Here is a 22,935-nt window from a genome sequence, read left to right as displayed (position 1 = left end):
GCTTACATTACCCTCAGGTAATGTAAATTTCTGGTTGTGAAAGCGGCAAACCCGGAAGTATTTTACCGGGTTTTGCCATGAGTGCATGCACAGAAGCGGTCCTCTGGTTGCGAGAACCTCGGGATACGGCCGGACCTCCGGAACGGATCCCGTCCACAACTGGAAGTACCACTGTACTGGAAACACCACCATATCTTTAATACCAGCACATTACCATCAGGTACTAGTTTGATGCTGTACACAGGAACATAAGTGTTGTCCTGCTGGATTAGACCAAAGGCCACCTGATTCAGCATAATGTTTCCACAGTGGCCAACCAGATGCCTATGTGAAGCCCTCATGCAGGACAATAGCACAATAGCACTCTCCCATTCACATTTTTCAGTATTCAGGGACATGGTGCCTCTGATCCTGGATAGTATTGGTCTAATTCCCCTTTCAAAGTCATCAGCCATCAGTATATTTGGTGACAGTGAATTTCACAGTTTTTTTGCATCCCCCACCCCCACCCCCAATAGTTTTGCTGAATGACCCTAGTTTCTAGTATTATGAGAGAAAGTGAAAAACTTACCTCTATCCACTTTCTTCACCATGCATAATTTTATATATTTCTATCATCTGGCACACTCCCACCCCCAGCCTTTTTCCTAAACTAATCCCTCCCTGCAACACTACATCTGGACATCTGGAGATTCATAGGACACCTGGAGATTCAACACTACATCTAACATCTGGAGATTCATAGGTTCCCCACCCTGTTTCAGATGGGCATATGTATTACCTTATTTTTTTTAAAAAAATAATACTCCACTTTTCACCACATCTGGGTCTCAAAGTGACTTACAAAAATTAAAACAAACAATAATTTAAAACATAGATTAAAATATCATAGAATAAAACATTAGAATAGCATTTATGGTGCAATGTCCTCCTGAAATAACACCATTTTTAACATGGTGTTTGAAACTTAGCAGGGATGGTACCTGCCTGATGCCAACTGGACATTCCATAGAGTTGGACCACTAAATTGAAGGCATGACTCATCACTAACATAAGCCATGCCTCTGGTGCATGAGGGACCACTAACAGCGTTCCCCCAGATCATCTCAGTTACTATTCCCTGCTTGATCTGCTGCTGCTACATTCCTAATATACTAGAGCAAAGAACTCTAAACAAAAATAGAGATATAAAAAAATACTCTGCGCACAATTTCTCATTTAAAACTCCCTTAAACCATGATGCCATCATTACTTAGAATAATTAAATGGAGTTTGCTTCTGCTGCCCTGATGCTATACACACTTGCCTGAGAATAAGAACCATTTTGTTGGTGAAACGGAGGCTATATTTTTAATGTAAAAATAATAAAATGAGCAACTATTAAGTATGAACATAGGTTAGGAAAGTTGACTGGTCCAGTGATAGGCAATGGTATGACAGATAACTATGTGGTACTGGACTGATATTATGTGTTGCTAAAAGAAAGACCCTGTACATACTCAGAGGCTCTCATATTAACGAGTTCTTCTCTTCAAGCATGTCAGTAACCAAAAGATAAAAGCTTGTACTTAAAACATTTATATCTAACTAACATAGTGCAAGTCTGAGCAATAATATTTTTTTAAGAATGCCAATAAATCAAAATACCCACTCCACAAACACCTTAATCTATTCCTATGTCCAAGTAAAATGGGATACATAGACTTCATTCCAGCCAAAAATCAAAGAACATCTCTATAATGCCTTTATAGTGCAATCCTACGCATGTAGGTTCTTTCAGAAGCAATTCCTGTGTTCAAAGGAGATTACTCCTGAGTATGTGTATAGAATTGCAACCGGTGTTTCCAGTGCTACTTACTTCTGTGCGGACCTGCATGGGATTGCACTTAAGCCCCTCTTAATTTTACTTGTGTTCATTCACAGCTTTTAAGAGTACATACCAGAACACATCATTTCAATATGCATAAGAAACCCCTAACTAAACCTGAAGGCACTGTCTCCAGCAATAGTCACAGGCTTAGCCTACAAAATCATACTCCCTTAATCTTTAATTAACACTGGTATGCATTATTTACTGCAATACATCCCAAATGTGTGTGCAGTGTGGTGCAGACTCTTACCTAACATTAATTTATTGTAAGAGTTTCTTTAATACGGCCTAAAATCCAAATTTCATTGAAGCCAATGGAAGATTCCCACTGGTCTTCAAAGGGTGTTGGATTCAGACATAAGGCTGATGCACATTTATCTTAATGAGCATTAAGGACAACTCTGCAGCTCATTAATGCAATCACTGTCTGGTAACATCACCTAGCTTTAGGGAGCAATTTCAAAACAATCACACTGCAGAGTATTTCCATTTTTCATCAGAGGTATCATAGAAAGTTGGCTGTTCTACCTCATTGCTCTTGCTTTGTGAAAGGGCCAGGCTATCATTTGTCAGCTCCTCCTCATCAGCACTATTTCTGCTAAGAGCTTTCGCTTTTTTCTTCTTGGATCCGCCATCACTAGCAGCACTGCTGTTCTCCTCCTCCTCCTCCTCTTCCTCATTGCCTTCCTCTTCATTGTCATCCTCCTCACTCCCGCTCCCATCATCTTCATCATCCTCGTTATCTGCATCACTTCCCTCTTTACGTAGTGTGTTTTTCCCCTTCCTCTTCCCAGCAGTTGGACGCCAGTCATTGTCATCTTCACTGTCATAGTCATCTATGTCATTCAGCTCCTCCATGGAAACAAAATCTAGCAGAGGGCGGTTTCTTCGCAAATTCCATTTTTTGGGTTCATTTGTCTGCTCATCAATGCCAGCATCCGCTTCTGAGGGTTTCTCTTTCTCTTTTTTCTTTCTAGACTTCTCTTCTCCATCCACCTCCTCCTCCTCCTCCTCCTCTTCCTCTTTCTCAGTTTTAATCACCTCTTTCTCCGTTATGGGCAGCTCTTCTCCACCTGAGCTTTTAGGTTGTTCTTCCTCTACTTTTTCTTCTTCTGCCAACTCTTCCTCCAATATATGTTCTTCTGAATCACTACAGGAACCTTCGCCGCTATCCTTTGATCCATCTTCACTGCCATGTCCACTGCCTTCAGAATCTGTTGAGCATATGAAAATTTAAAAAAAGAGTTCCAAAGCAAAATGAACCAAAAAAGAAGTGTTTTTTTTTAAAAGGCTTGAGGCAACCAACTTAGTCAACTTAAATATTCTTAATAGCCTATTCTTCATCTGGCTCAATTTTTCCTCTCCAATTGAATTAGCTTTTTTAGTATTGCAAACCTACTGATGAAGAATGATTTGTATTTTGTAGAACAGCAAGAAGCTCTGTCTCTATTACCCTGCATAATATGAATAGGAAGGAAAGCTTTTTTATATATTCAGCTCAGCACCCAAACTGCTTCATGAAAGCATGTTACACTAAACTGAGTAGCTGATTTATAGAAAGTGAGTACACAGTTTCACACAGAATTGTGCCCACAATGTAGTTATTTCACAATTTGTGGTTTTTAAAAAATGACTATTTTTTATAGCCTTGCATGACTAAAATTCAATGTCTGCACCAAGCGATTTGAAATGTTTTCCAGTTCTAGAACTGGGGCATCAAAATGTTGTTGGGGGTGCTTGATTTTGAAATGTAGAATGGTTTTGTTTTTGGGTTTTTTTTTTTTTTTTTTGGTTAAACATCATAATTCAGTACAATACGAAATACTAGCTTTCATTTTATAATACTCTTTGATTATAACAATACAGTTATGTGATAATAATACAATAATTAAAGGAAACCTAAAGTTAAAAGAAACTACCAGCACTTCACAAATATAAAATCGTATCAATGAAAACTATTACTCGCCTGCAACCTTAACACTGCAACTTTTGATACCTGGTGCAAGTAGAATACTTTTATGATCAGTCAATACGTTACCTTTGTGGGGGGGAAACACTACAGGTATTTATAACTCCAAATCTACTAGCATATGAAAAATTATTCTATAGAGAGTACTAGTATAATTATTCATTGCTCACCATTTTACTTTACATGCCATCCTACTCACAAATAAGAATGTATTGTGTCCCCATAAAATGCAATCCTATCATCATAGGCAGCTACACATCAATGCAAAGAGCACCAGTTCCTCTTAACTCAATTAAGACTTTTGGAAATACAAAAATGGTCCAATCAAGATTTTCTTCCACACTGCCATGTTTTAGCCAACAGCAGAAATATGACATTAGTGTGTTTAAGTGTAAAACTCATAGTAAAGCACACATTCAACTATATTTCATAAATAACAATGCCTTGGGGGCCATTTTGGAACAAAATCCAGAATAAAAATAAACATTGAAATGACTACTTTTAACACCTTGCTGTGCCCTATTTGCCCAAGTTTGCTCAGAATCACCAGGAGCATATGCAAATCATCTTTGACAAATTACCAACAGCATACATGAATAGATTTAGTTTCAGCACTTCTTTGGTTAGGTCAGTTGCAGGTGTGGCAGAACCTAATCACAATAATCTTCATTTGTGTGAAGAACCTAACATGTGACCTGATACCTCCAAAAATAGAGCTGCAGGTTCATATAAGCAAATTTTGTGACCGTAGTAGTTGAGAAGTCATGAGTATCACTTCCAGTGTCTGGGTCACATACTAAGTTGTCCATTTGAATATATCCTGCAGGAATGGGAAAAGTTCTCACGTCACTTTGGAGAAGACAGAAGCAGCACTGTTTCTGCATGGCCCAAAGCTCAGCACAATATGAAGATCCCTCACCCCTGCCCCACCGTCTTGCACAGACACATAACTCAATGTTGATAAATAATGTCTAGCTAGTAAGACAACTACCATTTATGCAGTCAATTCAATCTGACCAAACACCACCTGTCCAAGCAGCCACAGTATTGTGTAATTTATCTTATTACTGTATTAACAAGTAGAAAGAGACATTTTGTTTAACCAAAAATGTCAACACAAAAATAAAAAGTGATGGTAAAAAGTGTCGTGAATATTTCAATGACAAAAAATACAGAAATATATTTCATTCATATAATAATGAATATATAACTTGACAAACAAGTCATCTATTACATCTTGGCTTTACTTGCTTATTGACACTGACAAATATTTTATTGCTTAAATAAATGTCTGTACATATTTGTGCTATTAAAACATTTTAGGGTTTTCATATGTTGCAGATATTGCTGCAAATTTATTATGCTTTTTGTGATACACAAATGACATGAGATGACTTGGTCTATTTATTTGTATCATTTATTATTCCTATGATCCTTGTTTATAAAACCCAATAAAAAGTAATTCAAGGGGGGGATTAGGTTTTTTTAACTGCAACTACTATATTTTCATGTAAATCGTGGGGAAGAAAAAACTAAACTGGGTATGCAAACTAAACTGGATGATATGTACAAAACATTTCTAACCTGCCAAGCAACTGAGGATCAGAACCCAAGATGTTAACTCTGTCAACAAATTTACCAACCTAATTTGCCTGTCACTAGGCAAGACTTACAAATAACAGATTTTAAACAAAGTTATCCTCTCTTCAAAATACTAAATGCTGTGCCTGTAGGAAGATGTGCACATGTAGAAGTGCACATATGAGAATGACTGGGTTAGAGACCAGCTGTCTGTACAGTATGTAGCGAAAATCCTTACAGATATCAGTTACCAGTAATTTTCGAATTTGTATACCCCTGGTTGTAGAAAGCCTATTTCAAGATACTGAAATGAAAAAAGAGGTTCATGGCCTATTTGTGCTATGCTAGCATTAAAAGCAAAGCAAAGCCAAACACTTCAGCTAGAGCAGTTGGCTTACTGCCCCCAGGAGACAGTGGGATTACTTAGGGTCATCATGAGGGGCTGGAGGTGTAAACGACTATGAGACTCTGAAAAGCAGGAATCACTGGATTAAGTTCATCAATTGTGTTGAAATAATTAAACTAAATAGTTTTAATTGCATTTTGAATAAAAGTGGAGTTAACTATTATTGTTTTGAATTTTATTGTGCTACAGTATTATCTTCATTAGTGGTACGTGCAAATCACTATTCTGAATGATGCCTTTTATAGGGTAGGTTATGGGGTACTGGGGACGTGTTTATGAAACCAGGGTGCTAACCCTAAAGTTTGAGAACCACTGAGCTGGAAAAAGTGTGTTTTGTTTGAACTGAGCTCAGCAGACTAAACATTCTGGCAGCAAGCCATGATATGAAGTCATGGTTTGTTGCTGGCTTACTATGGTTTGGCATATGTATGATTCCAACAATACTGCTTAACAACAGTTTGTTTGGTGAGTGTCTTGGATGGTACATAGGAAAACAAACCAAGCTTTGGAGGAACAAACCATGGCTGTGAGAAAGCTATAGATTTCTGAAAAAACATGGTTAAAACAAACCATGGCTTAGCACTGTAAGGGATAAATCAGAGTTTCAATGGAAGATGGCAAAAAGAAAGAACAAAAAGGGCTTGTAAAATCTTGGGCTTTTCATTTATCTCACTTACATCTTGGTTGTTATCTCTAATATTCAAAGGGCCATAATGTACAGTTTCCTCACAATAGTCATATAAAGATGACTTGAGGACAGTAAACAAAGAGTGATTCTGAAAGAGCCAGGAAATCTAATTTAGGGACAACCTCTAAAATAAACTCGGGTAAACCTGTATTGCAAAGTAAACCAGTTGCAAGTATTATTATTTATTGTGATACAAATACTGCTATTTATTGTTATCAGTCTCATTTCAAGACTCCAGTAAAATACAAATCAAGGCTTTGTGTCATCAATTATAAGCAAAATTGTCACAAAGCTGTAAGATTCAGCATTTTTCATTCAAAGTTTTGAAGAATTAAAATGTGACTGAACTTCAACATTCTTATGCAACAAAAGCTGCAAACTTTAACACCCATCATCTCTATACACTAATATGACAATTCAATTATTCTCAGACAACTATGGAGACAAAAAGCAATGCTATATTTCACTCACTTTATTTAAAATATTGCAAATAAAAATATATAAAAGAGGTACTCAAGGAACTGCATTTAACCAACACAGTATGCAAGCTTGCAAAATTTTAGAGATAAGAGACATCAAACTTGAATTATTTCTATACATATTATATACGGTATTGTATTAGTCGTACCTTGGATCCCAAACTCCCTTGAACTCGGATGTTTTGGCTCCCGTACGCTGCAAACCCGGAAGTGATTGTTCTGGTTTGCGAACGTTCTTTTGGAACTCGAACATCCGATGGGGCTTCCGCGGCTTCTGATTGGCTGCAGGAACTTCCTGTAGCCAATGAGAAGCAGTGATTTGGTTTTCGAAAGTTTTGGAAGTCAAACAGACTCCCGGAACAGATTCCATTCAACTTCCATGGTACAACTGTATATTATTAAATATTATATTATCTGCTTCAGAAAAGTAGATCAAATTGATAGCAACTTGCAAGACCACCTTCCATACTGAAATTCAAAATTCAAATCCACGTGTAAATGTCGTACCTTGTGATAATATGGCATTTATATAATAATTTAGGCATGTGCACATCTTCAAAGAGGTTTTGCTTGATGCTCTGAAACAAGTGAATGTAGATGTATACCTATCACAATGTGAATACTTAAAAACACCCCAGTGGGTGAGGAAGAAATAAGGACTGCATCTCCCATGGTATGAACTTTGAAGTGGTCTATCTCATCATCACAAACCTGCTTATAAATGCATATTCACATGGTTTTGAAGTGGCAGTGTGGCCGAAGCAGACTTCTCTTCATGAGACATTGCCCCAAGCCAACACCTGGTTGCACAAGCAAAGCTGGTAACCACATGGAGCTATTTAAGTACAGTGGTGCCTCGCAAGACGAAAAGAATCCGTTCCGCGATTCTCTTCGTCTAGCGGTTTTTTCGTCTTGCGAAGCAAGCCCATTGACAGCTTAGCGGATTAGCGCTACAGCGGTCTAGCGGCTTTTCGCGATCAGCTGCTAAGCGGCTTATCAGCGGAACAGCTGATAAGCGGCTTAGCGCCTTAGGAAAAGGGGGGGGGAGCGAAAAAAACCCGCGGGGACTCGCAAGATTTTTTCGTCTTGCGAAGCAACTCCATAGAGAAATTTGTTTTGCGAAGCACCTCCAAAACGGAAAACCCTTTCGTCTAGCGGGTTTTCCGTCTTCCGAGGCGTTCGTCTTCCGGGGCACCACTGTAAGTGCTAATCTGACTGTTCACTTATAACAACCTCAGATCAATTGCTGCAATGGCTTTCAAAGCAAAGATGGTGAATGTCCAGCCTGCAGGCCAAAGTTGGCCTGCCATGGATCTCAATCTGGCCCATGAAGTCATTTTACCCATTTCACCCAAACTGCACCTGATGTCTTATGCAATGTCATGCGTGCAGTACATACTGATGTGGCTTCAAAGGAACAACCAGGAGCTTACAGTGAGTTCCTGATTCCTTTTTTGCTGGAGCAAGGCATGCTAGCTCCACTCATCAACCAATAGGTGGTGAGGTAATGCCTTTCTCTGAGAAAGCAGTTAAGCACTGAAACCACTTGTAAAGCAATTAAGCTTTAAAGAAGTCTTCTATTTGAACCACCAGAAGGGTTTTGTTTTTTTAAATGTCCTTCCTCTATTGTAATTAGTGTGTGTACCTTTGTGTGTGTAGCAGAATGAGTGAAGCATGGGTGAAAAAGCAAAATCTGACATAGTACGTGCATAGCCAAAGCTGCCCTTACTTTCAGTGCATAGTTCTGAGACAATGAAAGCGCCACCAAGACTGCATAAAGCTAAGCTAGTCTGAAAGACAGAAGGAATCCTCCTAGATATTCTGAAATGTACATCCTTCTTACATGCAAAAACTCTCCAATTGTTTAACTGGACTTTGTAACTATTCAACCAGAAGTTGATGTGTCGCATCCAACTCTTTGCTGAATTCAGAATAACCAAATATACAGCTCTAGGCCCCATCCCCATCATGGAAGAATCACTGTTTCTTATCCCCAGCAGTAGTCAGTAATTGCACTGATCACAGGACTTCCTGAAGGTTAGCAATGTGTCAATAAGTATATGGATAGGTTTTGGGCAAGAAAAAACTAAAGATTTTGGAAATCATATAATTGGAAGACTAGAAGAGAGTGGGGAAAGTGGCTTGCATGACTGTACTGTTGGAAAGCTGGCTGAAACAGATCTGGGTCAGAATCATATTGACTTACAGATACGGGGTGGGGGGGGGAGGAACAGGGCAGCAAACTATTGTGTTCACAGCAGTGGTGGGGAATGTGCAGGTGTTGTTGGGACTCCAACTCTCATCAGCTCCAATCCACATGGCTAATGATGAGATTATGGGAGTCCAAAAACATCTGGATAGCCAGTTTCACTACCCCAAATCAGGGAGAGGGGATCAAGGTAGAAAATGACACATGAGATACTGCAGTTATGTGGAGCAAAGTCTACCTGAAAGAACATGCCAAAGAGCTCAAGATCTCAGGCTGTCCACCTTGCAGCAGGGAAGAGGGGAGGGGCCTAGATCTCTTTATTTATAAATCCCAAACCTCTCCCAACTTTCCAACCCTCAAGACCTTGCTGCCTCATGCTACATGCTACACTGCTAGTCATTCACCCAGTAAAAAAAAAAGGCAAAGGACCCCTGGACGGTTAAGTCCAGTCAAAGGCGACTATGGGGTGTGGTGCTCATCTCGCTTTCAGGCCGAGGGAGCCGGCATTTGTCCACAGACAGCTTTCTGGGTCATGTGGCCAGCATGACTAAACCGCTTCCGGCGCAACGGGACACTGTGACAGAAACCAGAGTGCATGGAAACGCCATTTACCTTCCTGCTGCAGCGGAACTTATTTATCTACTTGCACTGGCATGCTTTTCAAACTGCTAGGTTGGCAGGAGCTGGGACAGAGCAATGGGAGCTAACCCCGTCACATGGATTAGAACTGCAGACCTTCCGATCGGCAAGCCCAAAAGGCTAGGTGGTTTAGACCACAGCGCCACCCTCATCAATTCACCCAGTATCCCCTCAGCACTTGCTAAACTCAACTACATTAGAATTTTAACTTCTAAAGCAAAAAACAAAAAAATACTTGTGCTATATATACATAACCGATGTTCTCATCCTTTCAGCAGATCAGAAGTCAAAAGGTAACAGTAGTTTACTTTTACGACCAATTAAATAAAGCATAGCTAGTGGAAGAACCCTACAACACAAAACTATGTCAAAACGGGAAAAGCAGAAAAAAGGCGTTTACCTGAAGCATCTCCAACCTTAAAGTCACTGTCATCTGAACTGTCATAATCTAAAACTTCCAGCAGGGAAGCTGCTAAGGGCTTCACCTGCCGCCTCTTCGAGCTGCGATCCACTGTGGGGAGAAAAAGAAAAGGACAGAGAGAGGCATGCATGTTTCTTTTGTGACCAGATGTTGGTGGGGGAGAAAAGAAGAGTAACGAAAACCATGTGGGGCTTCAGAACTCTGGCACGACGCGAGTTTAAATTTGCAGAGATCGTGGGAATGCAAAGCAGGGCTGGGTCGGGGGAAGCTCCCTTGAAGGCGGGATGGTCTATGCCCACCCCAGCACAAAATGAAGCCATGGGAGGGAGGGAGGGAGGGAGGGAGGGGCGCCCCGCAGCAGCCCCTGGACGAAGCCCGCCGCCGGGCACAGGGCGCCAGCGGCTGAAGGAAAAGCCCCGCTGCCGGCGGCCGCAGGTTCCCAGCGCAGGGAAGCGGGCAGGGAGGAAGCCCTCGCGGGCGCCGGCGCCTTGACTTACTCACTGGAGCCGAGCAGCCGCTCGCGGGCACATGAGGAGGCAGCCCTCAGCCCCGAGCCCGGCAGGCTCCCCTGTAGGCGGCAACCCCGCGCTGAGGAGCGAGAGGCTGCGCGGCGTCCCACAGGCCGCCTCCGTAACCCAGACAATAGGCGAAGCCTCGCCCCGGATGCAGTTCCCCGCCTGCCGAAACCAAAAGCAGGAACCGACCCGCCGCTAAGGAGCAGAGAGCTTCCGCCTGGGGGGGGGGGCGCAGCCGCGCATGTGCAAAAAGGGCCGCGCAGGCGCGTTGGGAGGAACGAAGGGCTTGCCCGCGCTATGGTTCCTGGCACAGGGACGTGGTTTTCCTATTCAGTGCGGCGGAAGCCGGAGGGGATCGCACGGCGAGGGTTGGCGGGGTTATTATGGAGGCGGCCCGGCCGGGTTTCCGTCTAGCTCTCCCTGTCCTCTTTCTCTAGTCTATCGCATTCCTTGTCCAGAACCCCGAGGATCCTGCAGTCCCCTCTTTTTTAAACGGCAAAATGTATTTGCAATTTTATTTTTTCAGGCGTACCATGGACAATTCTATAAACGGCATATGGGTGTCATCACTTGGAAAGAGCACGAGTATTTTCTCATGTGACGTTTACATTTTAGAGGAACACACGGTCCCCGGCTTACAATATTATATCCGTTGAAAAGGCATCACTCCAGATTTGCACCCACGAGGTGGAGATTCTGTTCATCTGAATACACTTCTGTTTCTTATCAATGGAAATGTTATACACACATTGCTCACGTGTCCCAGTGCTGGATTTACATATGGACTAATCAGGTTGCATCCCAGAGCCTTGTAATCTAGCGGGTCCTTAGCCTCTTGCCATTAAAAGAAAAAGGGAAAAAAGCAGAGTTTACTATCTAAGCATAGAAAACAATAAACTGGGACTTGCTGGTTTTAAAGATATAATTGATAAGTTTGCATCCAAGAGAGCTCGAAACTGATATATGAGATTCCCCTATGATTGTTTTGTGTGGATGTCTTCATTAATTCCATATTTCTGTAAACTTATTAACGGTTATAAAATTATAAACAATATTTTTTATCAATGCTAAAATTTCAGCAACATTCTACTTTCAGTGTTTCTCATGGTGTTATAAGTTTGGTCCTCCCAAGGTCTCCTAGCACAGGGCCTCCTATTGCTTTAATCCAGATTTGCACAACATTTAAAGCACACATAACCCCAAAGAATTCTGGGAACTGTAGTTTACCGCTCACAGAGCTAAAGCTCCCATCACTCTTGACAAATTAAAGTTCCCAGAATTCTTTGAGGGTTGTTTGATGTGCTTTAAATACTGTATATGGTGTGTGTGATCACTTGGAAGCAGTTTGCCTGCATATTTGTTTATTTCCACAGTTTATACATGTTTATCACTGTAGTATCTGATTGGTGTTCAGTACAGTTACAAAAGATAGAACAGAGATAAACTTTGTTAAAATTTATCATAGAATCAGAAACATTGAAGATAAAAAGGTATTCACCAAGTACCAAGAGTTCAATTGATGGATATTGCTGTTGTAAAAATAAATGGGAAAAATGAAATAGATCGCACAAGCCTGTTCACCCTTGCAAGTACAGCGGTACCTCAGTTTCCGAGCATATCGGAAGTCAAACATTTCGGTTTTCAAATGCCTAAAACCTGGAAGTAAATGCTTCCTTTTTCGAACATGCTTTGGAAGTTAGATGGCTTCCACAGAGTTTTTTTTCAATTTTCTCTTTTAAATTTGCAGGCCACCCTTTGCGCCTCAGTTTTCAAACGTTTCTGAAGTTGGATGGTCTTCCAGAACGGATTGCATTCAAAAACTGAGGTACAACTGTATTTTACCATTTCAATAATATACAAAGCTAATGTTCATTCAAAGCATTTGGATAGGACATGGAAATACGGTACACACTGCAGGGATAACTCCCCCCCCCCCCAATTCCAAATGCCACAGTGCCCTCTAATGACCTGCATCTGAGTGGTGAAAAAGTGGGTGTGGCCAGAAAGGGAGCTGGACTACTCCACAATCTCCTGAAGATCCATATATACCCAAGTGTACAGTGGTGCCTCGCAAGACGAAATTAATCCGTTCCTCGAGTCTCTTCTTCTTGTGGTTTTTTCGTCTTGCGAAGCACGGCTATTAGCGGCTTAGTGGCTATTAGCGGCTATTAACGGCTTAGCGGCTATTAACAGCTTAGCGGCTTAGCTAACGTTTCGTCTTGCGAAGCAAGCCCATAGGGAAATTCGTCTTGCGGAACGACCCAAAAAACGGGAAACCCTTTCGTCTAGCGAGTTTTTCGTCTTGCGAGGCATTCGTCTTGCGGGGCACCACTGTACCAACATGCACACACTGCACACTCACATGTGTGCATATATACATAGAGCCCCTTTCCTGTTCCTCAGAATGACATGGAATGATTTAAATTGTTCAGCCGGGCACTGTGACCCAGTTCACCATTGGTGGCAGCACTGAAGAAAGTGCATCTCCTGCCCTCTGCATCAAAATGCTCCAGAAGCAGGAAAGAGTTCTCCAGTCTTCTTTGATCAGGAAACATAAGAATATACCAGAGCATTCCTTCCTGTTTCTGGAGACCTCTGGTCCATAATGGCAGTGGGTAAAAGGCGAAAGATTTATACGATCTGAAGAGAAACCAGGGAAAAGAGACGGTGGAGAATGATTGGAAGAATTTTAAAATGTATCTTAAGAATTGTTGCAAAATTAATGAATGCTAAAATGTCAAGGGTATAGGAAAAAGAGGATTACAGTTGTAAATGACTTTTACGTAAGAGAGAAGGAGGTAAATAATGAGTAATCAGTTAAATTAAATGAGGACTTCCTGAAGAAATGCTGAAATAGGGATGCAGAAAGGGGAGGTATGGGGAAGTCGGTGAAATAAGATTTATGAAAAGAAGGTTTTGAAATTATACGTGTTTATGTGTTTGTTTGTTTTTTGTATTGTGTATTGTATTGTCTTTATTATGTGTTGGAAAATTAATAAAAAAAAAATCACAATGGCAGTGGGTAAAGCAGAGGTGATTTGTTCAGCATTGTGGTTGTAGTATGTTGGGTCACTGGTGGTGGGACATGGAAAAAATACTTGATAGGGCAGATCATGCTTGTTGAGTGGAAGTTTATCACTCAACCTAAAACAAATCCATAATTCCACCCTAACACTTATGTCAAGGATGGAGTACCTGTGGTCCTCCAGATGTTGTTGAACAATAACTCATAGCATCCAATGTTGGCTGGGGCTGATGGAAATAGGAGTGTACTTAATCTTGATAGACCAGCACTCCGAGTGAGATCTGGGAAATAAAAATGGTGGCCACTAATAGCAGCACTGTTGCCCACCCACTCAAATAATGGATGTAAAACACACAGAGAGACTTTAATGGCTTGTGAGTTGGGTACTTAAAGTGGGAGGAGAGGGATTTAGGCCCAGCCTTAGCTTAGATCTAGATCCAGAGTACAATAGGCAAACCATGGTTTAAAGCGACTTGTGCGCTTTCATCTTCCATCTGCTCAGCCTCATGAGCCTACCCCTATTCTCACAGTGCAGCAAGGCAGAGAAGCTCCGTCGTCCATGGTGTGGCAGCCTGTTGAGGCACAACAATGACCAAAACGGTGTATAACAGTTCTACACATTTAGTAGCATAAACTATGGTTTGCTAACCAATGTCAAACCCTGCTCTGATATCCTGGGTAGGCAGTTCTTCACAAGCCATTGTTGGTAAACTGGCCTAGGTAAGCACCAGTGCAGACTGGTGACTTGTTGAGACAATAAAGTTTTGTGAAAAACAAGAAGCCTTTTGCCATCAACTTCAAGGCTGGAAAAACAACAACCCTCTCAAACAAGTAAATAGTCTGAGGGTGTTTTTCCCCTCTCCTGTCGTCTTGATTCCACCCCCACCCCCTTTTGCTGCAAAACAAAATCTACTTCTCTTCTCTTTTTTTACAAAGTAACACCTAAGTCCTTTATTAACCCCATTTTTCTTTCAGTGTGCTGCCGTCAGTGATGAGCCCACGCTCAAAGGGACTTTTTGATGTCTTTTGCTGCATGCCGGAAAACGAAGAATCAAAATATGCTGTATTTTCCTTATCACATAATTTTCACCTCAATCTAGGCTCCGCTGATCAAATAAAGGAAGATAAGAATTTCTATCTCTGAAGTCTTATCACAGCTATATTACACACAATCATACAATGTGATTTTTACAGGCATATTGTATGTATGCTTCAAAGGCGGGAGACAGGCCTCAGTGCTCACATCAAAACATCTCATTATCCACCCCTCAGAAATGTACTAATGCGGCCTTCCACATTTAAATGGAAATGTCTTTAAGAACAAAGATATTATGCTAAGAAAAAGGAAATATTTCCCCACAGTAATTGGCAGAGCGCACAAAATAGAGAAGGTTCCTAAAGCTGCAATCCAAAATGAAGATTGTAACCCTGGCAATCCCTTTCAGACTTCTGCCTGCCCATGTCCCACCACAGGTTCCTTATCACCTAACCATAAAGCTATCAGATCATACAAACGTGCCACCTGCTTTTGTACACATTATTAAATCTAGCCGTACGGCTGAATCGCTTTGGCACACCAAAGCTGTGGTCCTCACACAGACATTGATTCATATGTAAATTCCTTTAATTTTCATGGAACTCGCTCATAAACTGCTGAGAGACACTGTTATTCACAAGAGTCGCTGTGTCTGAAAAAATGTGGAGGGCCATCTGTGTGTTTCGCTAAAGAGTGTCCTCATGAGGGATGCTACTCAAGACTTGAACAGCTATCAAAGTAAAGGGTGAGAGGCACGGGTTGTCTTCACTGAACAGTCACTTCCATGGGAATGGGAATGTTGTGCCAACATGAAGATCTCAGTGGCGGCTTGGGGCACCACTATTTTAGGGTTGTCAACAAAGCATTGTGTGGCTGAAGACGTATGCCTCAGAACTAGTTGCCACAATCATTGCATCATGCAGTGCACTATCCTTGCATCATGCAATGGAGCTGCAAAATGTGTCAGACCAGCTTTAGAAGTCCCCCTAAAGAAACAGGCACTTCTCTGTGAGCCCAGATATTTATGCACATAGAACACATAAGATCTTTTATGTTAGGTAGATACCTTCATCTAACATATACAAGGGCAGTAGCCTCTCCTGCATGGAACTAACAAGCAGAATTCACTGCAATAGTCAGACTACAGTTTACAAAAGTATTGTTATGAGTTGGTGGGTGCTAAATTCCTGGGTCTAGCAGGAGTTATAATTTAATCAGTGGAGTGTTAAAACCAGGAGGTAGCCAGACCCTGGTGAAATCAAGACACATATAAAAACCACTCTGAAAATGCTTCTTTAAAAAGTGTTTTTAAAAAGCACATTGAAGTTTCTATTAAGCTCACCATCGCCATCTAGTGTCACATTGTATATTGCACGTAAAACACACTTGAAATATTTTATTTGCAGCTGTATACAGTGGTACCTCGGGTTAAGTACTTAATTTGTTCCTGGGTCCGTACTTAACCTGAAACTGTACTTAACCTGAAGCACCACTTTAGCTAATGGGGCCTCCTGCTGCCGCCGCGCCGCCGGAGCCCATTTTCTGTTCTTATCCTGAAGCAAAGTTCTTAACCTGAAGCACTATTTCTGGCTTAGTGGAGTCTGTAACCTGAAGCGTATGTAACCTGAAGCGTATGTAACCCAAGGTACCACTGTACTGGGTCCCCTGTGTATTATACTCATGTGCATTAGGTCAGGCCCATGTGTATTAAGCTGTGTGCTAGACAATGCTAATCCTCTGGATTCAGCATGTGTTAAGGGATAACTAAGCCAGGCTGGCCTCCTGTGTGAGGTGATAGCCTGGGGATGGGCCATTAGGAGGACACAAAGCATTTAAAGGAAATCTGTGCGAGACAGCAAAATGAGTGGGACCTTTCATTCCACAGATACAGAGATGTGTGTTAGAAGCTTGGGGAGGAATTATGTGACGGGGAAGCAGAAAGGCAGAAGGCATGGCACAATGGCCTTCCATCAATCCGAGAGTGCTTGATTTCCCCACTGTAATAACTTCTTATCTGAATTTAGCTTCAGCCTATTAACCCTATCTCCCTTTGCTACTGCACTTCCAGGTGTTTATTTACGTTAGACTATGGAAAGTGGGGAGTCTCAGTTAACCACTCAGGATTTGAATTACGGAAAGCACTTCAGATACAAAGTAGTAAATAGCATATATGCCATCCTTAGGAATATAAATGACCTACTGTATCTGTCTTAGGTGCCATCTGGTTTTGCAGAACTACTGAAAGGAAGAGTATTCAGACAGCAAAATGTAGCCTTCATGTCTGCAAAGGTGGTTTTTTCTGATGGCACATTAGGTTCAAAATATTTCCGACACAGTTAGGGCTAGTGAAGGGCAGTTATGGTGGATTATATACAGTATACAATATTGCATAGAGTGGGAGTCTTGTTTGTAGGTTAAATTGGCTTGGACCATGTGACTTCTTTGGGGAAAAAATGACTGCCTACTGAAAATGCATCCATTGTGGGAGAAAATTCCAGTCTGTATTATTCTAAGCACTGGCTCTTTTTAAATTATATACGCGTGCAAAAGTGGAGTGGGGTATGTGGGAACACCACAAAAATATTGCATTGGATTTCAAATCAGAATATACTTATATATTTTTCTTCAGTCTACTATCCCATTAACTCTTCTAAAGCTTCTCTGTGATTGGGTAAACACAATTGAACCCTAGTTACGCCTACTGACTCCAGGCTCTTCCTGCAAAATTGCTTTGAAATCTTGTAAAGCTGAAGGATCAGAGAGCCTTTCTTTGCACTTAATGTTGGAGCAATTTTGTAGAATTCCAGTGGTGTGTTTTGCAGAAGAATTGTAAGATTGACGACCTATTTAGAGCTTCTAGGAACTTAACAAATCTCCACAACCCATCTCTGAAAATATTTAATTGTGTTTCACTTTTTCTAGTCCAAGACTTTGGGTTCCAGATACCCTGAATCTATTTACAAGAGTTGTAGCGTATGTTGGGTCACTTGGTTGCAATCTTCCCCACTGCTGTAAGATGCGTTGCATTTCTGCTTCAATAACAGCAATTCTTTCTAAATTAGCACGGGCACATATTATGCAAATTTGTGTCCTGTCTTCATTTTTGGTGAGGTATTTCCTCTTCTTTGGTGTCAAATTGCCACCCTATCCCTTTTCTATCTTGGAATGTGTGCAGAGGAGGGCGACCAAAGCGATAAGGGTTTGGAAACCAAACATTATGAGGAATGGTTGAGGGAGTTGGGTATGTAGAGCCTGGGAAAGAGAAGACCAAGACGTGATAAGATAGCCATCTTCAAATTTCTGAAGGGCTGTCACATGGAAGGTGGCACAAGCTTGTTTTCCGCTGCTCTGGAGAATAGGACCTGAGCCAGTGGATTCAAATTACAGGAAAGGAAATTCCGACTAAACATTACAAGGAGCTTTCTGATGTTAAGAGCTGTTGAGTGTTGTGGAGTAGACTACATCTGAATATGCTGGGCTCTCCATCACTGAAGGTTTTTAAACAGAGGTTGGATGACCGTCTGCCAGGGATTCTTCAACTCTGATTCCTGCATTGTAGGGGGTTGGACTCAATAACTCTCGGGGAACCTTGCAGCTCTACAATTCTATGATTCTATTACCTGGATTGCCTTCCTGTGAAACCATTGAGTTTTTACCATGAAGAAGGAAGAAAACATTCACAGGAATTGCTTCTAGCAACATTCTCTTCCCCCTGCCGGCCCATTAAGGTACAACTTCACATTTTAAACAATGTCAGTCATGGGTTGTTGTTTTTTGTGGGGAAGTATGTTTTGCTTTTGTTTGCACCATTTATGCACCTGAAAACTGGTTGTTTCCTTGTCTCTTTTCTCAGACATTCCCTTGCCATACACACACAGTCACACTATTCTAAAGATGAAAGCAAAATATGATTAAGACCTAGTTCATTCTGCTCCGCTCAACTGCCAAGAGCCTGAAAGAGCTGAAGAAAACCTTTCTGTACAAATCAAAACAGTGTAATCATTGTCAAAATGCAAGCAGAGCTTCACACGGTATCAGTGGCTCGCGCATTTTGCGAATTTCAAAGACAGCTGTCAGATGTGAAGCCCGGAAAATATACTCCTAACCCTTTAGGTTCGTGGCTGCTAGGCTCTTGCTAATACAATAATGGAAATGTGTCTCTTTCCATAGTACACAAAGAGCTTTACATGCTTTGTTCTGTGATCCAGGAAGCATCACTGTGGTGAGATCAGAGGAGGACCATCAGCAAAGAAGAATGAACCTGTTTGCTCAGCAGGAGAGGCTGGAGAGTTATGTTGTAAAATCAGTGGCACTGAGCACCTTGACTGCTTTCATCCCTTCTTTGGTAAAGAAGAAATTAATAACCAGTTAAAAATAAAAATAGGACACTAGAAGAAACTGACAGTTCATAGTTCAGAGGAAATATGCAGAGAGAGGGGGAGAAAAATAAAGCAGGCTCTGGGAGATTTCTCAGAAAAATTCAGAGCTTGCTTGGAAGTTTTCTAGAAAAGCCCAGTAAGAACGAGCTGAATAGAAACAGAGCTGGGGCAGCTTACCTCTTACTAGTTATGACACCAGTGAAATATCACCGGTAGTGCTCAGTGACTTTGGAAGTGCAGATGCAATCAAACACTGCAGTAGTTGTTAGTTGTTAGTTGTTGTTTTATTTTATTTTATTTATTATTGTTGTTGTTGTTGTAACTCCTCCAATTAATGGGAGGACAGTTATAGCAGTAGTATCAAAGGAGAGGATGTGCCAAGCTGTCATTTTTGGTTTTTCTCAGTTTGTCTCTCCCCCCCCCCCCCAATCTTAAGTTGAGTTCTCCACATTTCCACATCACTTTATGCATTTAAAAAAACCAAAAACGTTCTCATAAAAATTTATCATTCTAGTATGAATTTAATATACACAGTTTTGTATGCTCAACGTCGAGCCTACCAAGTGGCGACGGCGAAGAGGACCCTCTTCACTGCCTCTATTGCATCTGCAGAAAACAGCAGCAGGAGACTCTTTCAGGTGTTTCGCAATCTATCGGAACCACCTTTGTCATCAGGGTTTGGTAGGGATCCCAAGATCTCCTGCAATGCTTCTGCAAAGTTTTTTGCAGATAAAGTCGCTCGGATTCAGAAGGTGGTAGACTCCACCATGGGCGCAGGGCTGGGGTGGGAGAGTGCTGGAGTCCTGTCTAGTCATGTTATATGGGATCAATTTCAATCTGTTACCTCCGAGGATGTGGACAGGCTGCTTGGATGAGTGAAACCAACCGCCTGTCTTCTTGATCCTTGTCCATCCTGGCTGATAAAAGCAAGCCGGGAAGGGCTGGGCGATGGGCTCTGTGGGGATGCTTCCCTCTGTGAGGGAGCCTTCCCAGGCCCACTGAAAGAGGCGGACATTAAACCGCTTCTTAAAAAAACATCTTTAGACCCAGCCAATATGGCCAACTATCGCCCAGTTTCAAATCTTCCATTCTTGGGCAAGGTGATTGAGCGGGTGGTTGCTGAACAACTCCAAGCATGCCTGGAGGATGCGGACCATTTGGATCCCTTCCAATCGGGATTCAGGCCTCACCATGGGACTGAAACTGCCTTGGTCGCGCTGGTTGATGATCTCCGGCGGGCTAGGGACAAAGGTGAGAGCTGTTTCCTAGTTCTGCTGGATCTCTCAACGGCTTTTGATACCATTGACCATAACATCCTTCTGGACCGTCTTGAGGAGGTGGGAGCTGGGGGCACTGTTATACAGTGGTTCCGCTCCTTTCTCCTGGGCTGTGTCCAGAAAGTGGGGGGGGGATGAGTGTTCAAACCCCTGGGCTCTCACCTATGGGGTGCCTCAGGGTTCCGTCCTCTCCCCCATGCTTTTTAATATCTACATGAAGCCGTTGAGAGAGATCATCAGGGGGTTTGGGCTGGGTGTTCATCAATATGCGGATGATACCCAGCTCTACTTCTCTTTTAAATCAGAACCAGTGAAGGCAGTGATGGTCCTGTGTGAGTGTCTGGAGGCGGTTGGAGAATGGATGGCGGCTAACGGATTGAGGTTGAATCCTGACAAGACAGAAGTACTGTTCTTGGGGGGCTGGGGGCGGGCTGGGGTGGAGGACTCCCTGGTCCTGAATGGGGTAATTATGCCCCTGAAGGACCAGGTGCGCAGCCTGGGAGTCATTTTGGACTCACAGCTGTCCATGGAGGCGCAGGTTAATTCTGTGTCCAGGGCAGCTGACTACCAGTTCCATCTGGTACGCAGGCTGAGACCCTACCTGCCCGTGGACTGTCTCGCCAGAGTGGCGCATGCTCTGGTTATCTCCCGCTTGGACTACTGCAATGCACTCTACATGGGGCTACCTTTGAAGGTGACTCGGAAACTGCAATTAATCCAGAATGTGGCAGCTAGACTGGTGACTGGGAGTGGCCGCTATAACACTGGTCCTGAGAGATCTGCATTGGCTCCCAATACATTTCTGAGCACAATTCCAGAAAGTGTCTTTGACTTTGAATGTAAAAACAAAAAAAAATCCTTCCAGTAGCACCTTAAAGACCAACTAAGTTAGTTCTTGGTATGAGCTTTCGTGTGCATGCACACTTCTTCAGATACCACGAAAGCTCATACCAAGAACTGACTTAGTTGGTCTTTAAGGTGCTACTGGAAGGAATTTTTTTTGTTTTGACTATGGCAGACCAACACGGCTACCTATCTGTAATTTGAATGTAAACTCACTCAAATTTTTCCTCTCTTCTTTGAACTGAATGCAATACAAGGCTTAATACTACTGGTGTTATAGAACATATGCTAATATCTTCTTTATGAAAAGATTTCTTCAATTCACCAAATAGGTCTAATTATCACTGGTGTTGTACTGCCATAAGTCTTGTTACTACAAACTGTAATCGTATTACCAGGTATTTGTGTATATGCAGCACTGAAACCAATGCAGTTGAGTAGTTAGTAAACCCTGTAATATAAAATCCAATCCTCATAAAGCTCAGATAATGTCAGTTGTGGGACTCTATAATTAAGAATAAGGGACGCGGGTGGCGCTGTGGGTTAAAGCCTCAGCGCCTAGGACTTGTCAATCGAAAGGTCGGCGGTTCGAATCCCCGCGGCGGGGTGCGCTCCCGTCGTACGGTCCCAGAGCCTGCCAACCTAGCAGTTCGAAAGCACCTTCTGGTGCAAGTAGATAAATAGGGACCGCTTACCAGCGGGAAGGTAAACAGCATTCTGTGTGCTGCGCTGGCTCGCCAGATGCAGCTTGTCACGCTGGCCACGTGACCCGGAAGTGTCTGCGGACAGCGCTGGCTCCCGGCCTATAGAGTGAGATGAGCGCACAACCCTAGAGTCTGGCAAGACTGGCCCGTACAGGCAGGGGTACCTTTACCTTTACCTTTATAATTAAGAATAGGTGAATGGTCTGCTCTAGATGAGGTGAGCTTGGGGTTTCTCCAAGATCTGATGTTTCTCCTAGATTCCCAGGTAGCAATATGGCCAACAATGCCTTTTTTTCTAGTTTTGCGTGACTGTGCCCTCTGCTTGATTATTAAGATCCAGCCTCCATAATCTTTCCCTTGGCAACCTCTAAGTTGCATTACGGCAATGTATTGGAAGTGGGGCAGTCTTGGAAGACCATTTTGGATGCTTCAGTTGGTCCACAATGCAGTGGCTATAATTTAAGGCCCTGCCTTTCTGAAGGAATGCCTCCTCCCATATATTTCACATACCCTTTGCTATGAGACTGTCTGAAGAGAGTGTTTTTGCTCGTTCCTCTGCTGTCTGAAGCGCAACTGTTGACTAGGTCTAGTCCTATTTCTAGGACTAATGTGAAACTGTTACTTGTTACTTTTGTTATTGGATGCTGCATGTTGTTTAAGAAATCTTGTTATGTTTATAGTACAGTTGTATCTTGGTTGACATACAGAATGTGTTTTGGGAGTCCATTCGACTCACAGAACCGTTCGAAAACCAAGGTGTGGCTTCCAATTGGCTGCAGGAGCTTCCTGCAGCCAAGCGGAAGCCACGTCAGACATTTGGCTTCTGAAAATTGTTCAAAAATCGGAAAACTCACTTCCAGTTTTCAATCATTCATGAGCTGAAACGTTCGGCAA

At 42.3% G+C, this 22,935-nt stretch overlaps 1 protein-coding gene and 1 long non-coding RNA gene across 13 annotated transcripts in view; one reads left to right on the top strand and one right to left on the bottom strand.

Annotated features, from left to right (window-relative positions):
- The window catches only part of PHF14 (PHD finger protein 14), a 124,556-nt gene extending 113,621 nt beyond the window's left edge, over positions 1-10,935 (bottom strand). For 10 of the 12 annotated variants that reach the window (XR_013394802.1, XM_028750933.2, XM_028750924.2 and 7 more), the window contains exons 1-3: positions 10,760-10,933; positions 10,242-10,352; positions 2,399-3,084 (exon numbers count right to left, since the gene is read on the bottom strand). Coding sequence is in view for 11 of the 12 variants with exons in the window: in XM_028750933.2 (XP_028606766.2) it covers positions 2,399-3,084; positions 10,242-10,352; position 10,760 (798 nt within the window). In the remaining variant the exon portion in view is untranslated. Of the gene's footprint in view, positions 1-2,398; positions 3,085-10,241; positions 10,353-10,759 lie in introns of all 12 variants that reach the window. The other 2 variants (XM_077936974.1, XM_028750925.2) reach the window with 2 other exon arrangements.
- A 1,586-nt stretch (positions 10,936-12,521) lies between these two features.
- LOC144329272 (uncharacterized) lies at positions 12,522-14,937 on the top strand. Its single transcript, XR_013394749.1, has 2 exons — positions 12,522-12,602; positions 14,778-14,937. It is a non-coding gene; the product is annotated as an uncharacterized LOC144329272 (long non-coding RNA).
- Positions 14,938-22,935: the final 7,998 nt, after the last annotated feature.

Source organism: Podarcis muralis, chromosome 12 (genome assembly GCF_964188315.1).
Source record: "Podarcis muralis chromosome 12, rPodMur119.hap1.1, whole genome shotgun sequence".
NCBI classification, from domain to species: Eukaryota; Metazoa; Chordata; class Lepidosauria; order Squamata; family Lacertidae; genus Podarcis; species Podarcis muralis.
The sequence above is the reverse complement of the archived record's forward strand: the minus strand, read 5'-3'. Positions and strand labels throughout refer to the sequence as shown.